Source organism: Capsella rubella, unplaced genomic scaffold, assembly GCF_000375325.1.
Source record: "Capsella rubella cultivar Monte Gargano unplaced genomic scaffold, Caprub1_0 scaffold_1, whole genome shotgun sequence".
NCBI lineage: Eukaryota > Viridiplantae > Streptophyta > Magnoliopsida > Brassicales > Brassicaceae > Capsella > Capsella rubella.
In genome coordinates this window covers 10,843,831-10,848,562 of record NW_006238923.1, presented here as the reverse complement: position 1 = coordinate 10,848,562, position 4,732 = coordinate 10,843,831, and the positions used below count along the sequence as shown (strand labels likewise).

Here is a 4,732-nt window from a genome sequence, read left to right as displayed (position 1 = left end):
GTAAGTTCTATAAACAGAACATATAATTTTGCATCTTTCTATTTTTTTTTTTTTTGTTGTTTTTAAGAAAACGTTCGTAGACACATGATGTTAATGAGTCTCTTTGTTTGATGCAGCGGTTTTGATGTTATCCAAGAGTACTGTGAGGCAATGAAGCGGAAGAAAGCTGAAAATGCCAAGGAAATAAAAAAACATATAAATTTGCTTCGCAGCCTAACTCTGCTTGCTAGAGTATAGCTAATGAATAATTGTGTGTGCGCTTCTTTATCTGACTATTGCATGATACACAGTGCAAAAACATTAGTTCTTCTTAATACTCGGTCTTGGCGTGACTTTTTATGATAAATCAAATTTGACAGGATCTTAATAATTGATGGAACTTCTTTGATTTCTTAATACCTACAAAGAGATAATACAACTTGCATCAAATATAAATTTTTGCGTGTGAGTGTGTGTGTGTGTGTGTTTGTGTGTGTTTCTCACTCCATTAATTTTAAGAATTTCATGGAATCTGGTTTGCAACATGTTTTCCATTTGTTCAGTGTTGATATTTTATATAAACTAAAAGAAGCTCAAGTTATATGTAATCTTACGACATGCTGAAAGCTATTTTTTTCCATTGTGATACCCTCAAAAGTTTTGAGATGATAGAATTTGCATCAAGCTTTAATATATATCATTACGTTGATCTTTGAACTCAATTTCAATCTCCGATACTATTTTCAATAACTTCTTTGATACTTAGAGGTATTGTTGCATGCGAGCTACGGCCCCTGACCTTCTCTTGCAGCATATGTTGTCTTCATAACATCAAACCTAAGATCCTCGACAAGTCGACATGGTCTACAAAGTAGTATACTAAATCATCATGAGACCATTCTTCCTTTACTCTAACACCTTGGATTTCAACACTTTACTCTATCATGTACTCGACGAAGTTTACATCAATAAATTTGAATTTTTCAGTCCTAACGTCAAAGCATACAATCACCTTGTTATAATTTTCATCACCACCAGACATTTCAACAATTTGGACAGCGCAGTTATACAAAACTCCATTGATGCAAATCCCTTCAGAAAGAGGATAATGGGTCAAGGGACAATGGATCTTCCTCCATCCCATTTTTTAAGTTCCTACTGTCAGAATTTCATGATCATCATTACACCTCTATGGATTCTTAATTATTAATGGCTTGAATTGCTAGTCTATCATATATTTTCAGTTCCTACTTAATGATTTCTTCTTTTTCAAACTTTGAACAAATTGTAGGACGATAGAGGCTTGCTTTTAGCAATCTCCTAAGACAGAAATTCGCCCCTACACCAGTGTGTAGTTTCATGGACGTCTATCTTGAGGGTCCAACTATCGATTTTTCGTTAACACATCTTCTAAAGATCCTAGCAAACTTTAATCTACTTTCTTTTTATCAACATCATTCGTACATGCCAAGTGAAGTTCTTATATACTCACTCATACGGTGCTTTTGCAACCGACGTGTACGTACGTTCGTTGCCAAACGTTGCATACTTAGAGTGAATGGATGTGTATGTTCACTAAAAGCACATGTTCGCATCTTAGTTTATTTTATTAAATCATATTAATTAGATAAACTCTAACAATCTCGATTTTGGTTTAAAGGCATAAACCGAACCTTTGTTATTCTGTTTGGTTCTCGGTTCGTTTCGAGTTCAGACCGATCAGTAACCTTTGCTAGAGTCAACATTCCCTAAATCAAATACACAAACAGATTTGGCAAATCAAATACGTTTATATCAGTGAAGAAGAAGTTTGAGAGATGCTTACATGTTTTTAAAAATGTTGAGTTTCTCTTTTATTTTCTTGGTACATTTGATGTGGTAGTTGTGAATTTTTGTACGTATCATTTCTATGATTAACGTGGCATGCTTAATTCCAGTGGAGTTAGCTTCGAGGATAGAATTGACATAATAGGTGGTCATGTTATGGTTTAGTCGTTCTCTTTATAGGTTCTGTAAGTTAATCTCAATTTAGGCAAGATCCCAAACTGTTTCGTGGTAGGGTTACATAACACACGTTCTGTATCATTAACCTTACTTGACATCTGCATACTAATGAAATAGAGCAGACCAGAGGCATATCTACAATCTTCGAAGCCTATGTCTCTACCGAAATTCAAATGAAAGTCGGCTTCTACAACAACAGACGAAGACCTCGCATATGGATTCTGAGGTCGAGGGGACGAGAAGATAGACCACTCACCGTCTTGTTGGATCCCAATTAAGAGACGTGGACGAGTCGAGGACCTGGTTAGGAATAACTCCGTGAAATATTGACCGCCAAGTATGGACTCCCATTGCTTCGAAAGACAACGACACCTCCCGACTGACTTTGTTGGCAATCTCAAGAAGATGTTGAGAATGAGATCATTTGGGATGGAATCTAAAGTTTGCTTACTATTCATGATCGTTGTATTTGTTGATCGGACGTAGAGACCGCATTACCATTTATATAGAGTTTGGGGGCTAGGGCTTTTTCATTCCCAACCAAAACAAAGTTTGGTTTATTCAGTTTGATGCATGATTTCGGTTTAAAGTCATGAAACCGATCACCATCCATAGCTTCTGATATTATCATTTCAATTTTTTTCTTTCTCTTTGCAATCATACATGCCATCAATAGAAATTAAAGATTTTAGAGAAGATCCTTCAATTTTTTGGATGATTTCAGCATGCTTTATTTCAGTTGACTGATGTGCGACTTTATAATATCAGCTTAGGAGCATGTTGTGGAGGAGGAGGGGTGTGAAAAAGGGATATATAGGAGTATTGCAGAGCCAGTAGCAAGACGCCATCGTTTGTTGTTAAAATGTTCTAAAGCATATAAAAAACATTCGCTAGAAAAATTAGATGAAAAGATTGTATTTGAGACCTTATGATTTATGATCATGCTTTGAATCCCTGAACAATTTATGATTGTCGTTGATTCAACGTATTTTATTAACTACTCTTTGCATGCGTGAAAGAAAAAATAGAAATAAGTCCACAATCTCTTGGTTGATTTCATCTAGCAAGATAGACAGTAAAAGATTGATAAACCTCACAAAGACCAGTCACATATTTTTTTTTACACTCACATGAAAAAATAGCTGGACTATATGCTATAAATATTATGGATACAACTTCACCCATGAAGCAAATTTAAAGAGAATAATTGGTGAATATAGAGAGAGGATACAAATTCTAGCAAACAGAGAGATTTTTAGCTGACTAGAGGAGCAAGGGGAAGCAATCATGTATATTAATCATCATCTAAACGACACAAATTATCAAATTTGATAATACTCTCAAACTATCCAATGTTCTTAAGACTCATAAATGCTTGACTTGAGATGCTTATCGTTAACACCAAGATCCTCTACATGGTCTGCAAAGGCATAAACCTTACCACTTTCAGCACCAACACCTCGAATTTTAACACGATGGAGACTCTTCCTCTCAGGATTGAAGTAGAAAACATTAGGATTGAGGTATGTGCTTGAGCACTCTAATAAAGCAATTTCACAACTAGCAGTCATCCCAACAACTGAAAAAAGTCTGCGGTTTCTAGTCTTCGGAAGAGGATAGACATACTTAGTCCATTCCTCTTTGTCGACATCCTCTAGAACCCATATATGTAACTCACAGGTAAGCCACTTAGTACCCCTTGGTGTATCGTACTCATATTTCAACGTAATCGCCCCTAATTTACCCTTATAGTTTATCAACTTACTGTAAATTATTTCTTTGACAATAAACTTAAATTTCTCAGACCTCATGTCAAAGCAAACTATCACATCAGATGTTCCATCATCAGTATGCGCTGAGTAAAACAAAACCCCATTGATGCAAATCCCTTTACAAGAAGGCTTAGGCTCATGGGTAAAGGGACATTGGATCTTCCTCCACCTCATTTTTCCAATTCCTATTTTTCTTCCTAGTGTCAGAATATGATAAACAGTTTCATTATAAACTGAATAGTTTATGAGCAATACTTTGAATTTCTTGTCAATAGGATCAAACCCAAAATAGCTGGTCGGCTCTTTGTTTCTTTTCATGTTAGGTAAGATCAGTTTAGGTAAGATGGCATACCTTCCTGTGAGAGGATTGCATATCACAGGCGTTGAATCCTTACCCTTATCTTTTGAGATACGCACATCTGAAAAATATACCAAACCAGATGCATAGCAGATATAACGATCACGTTTGCTTCCAAGGAACTTGGTATATAATTCGGCGGCTACTTCAGTAGACTTCTGAGTTTGAGGTGACGAGTAGAAGAGCCATTCATCGTTGTCTTCTTTCTTGATCCATAAGTGACGTGGACGAGTCGAGGACCTGGTCAGGAACAACTCCATGAAATCTTGACGCTCAAGTAAGAACGCCCATTGCTTCGAAACGCAACGACACCTCCCGACTAACCTCGCAGGCAATCTCGAGAAGATCTCGTGAAAGAGATCGATTGGGATGGAATCTACAGTTTTCTCAGTATTCATGATCGTTGTATTGTTTTATTCGTTGATCAGACGGAGAGACTCCCTTCCCATATTATATAGAGGTCGGGGATTAGGGCATTTTTATTCCCAACCAAACCAAAAGTTTGGTTTAATGTGGTTTATTTCGGTTTATTTAAGACATGAAACCGATTAGCATGCAGCTTTTGTCATATTGGCCGGTACACATTCAACATATTGATAATCTTCTCTTGTGCATCATT

At 36.4% G+C, this 4,732-nt stretch overlaps 1 protein-coding gene across 1 annotated transcript; it reads right to left on the bottom strand.

Moving 5' to 3' along the window:
- Positions 1–3,341: 3,341 nt before the first annotated feature.
- Positions 3,342–4,511, bottom strand: LOC111828691 (putative F-box protein At1g30930). Its single transcript, XM_023777226.1, has one exon. The coding sequence runs from the start codon at positions 4,509–4,511 to the stop codon at positions 3,342–3,344; it is 1,170 nt and encodes a 389-aa protein (XP_023632994.1).
- Between the last annotated feature and the right edge of the window lie 221 nt (positions 4,512–4,732).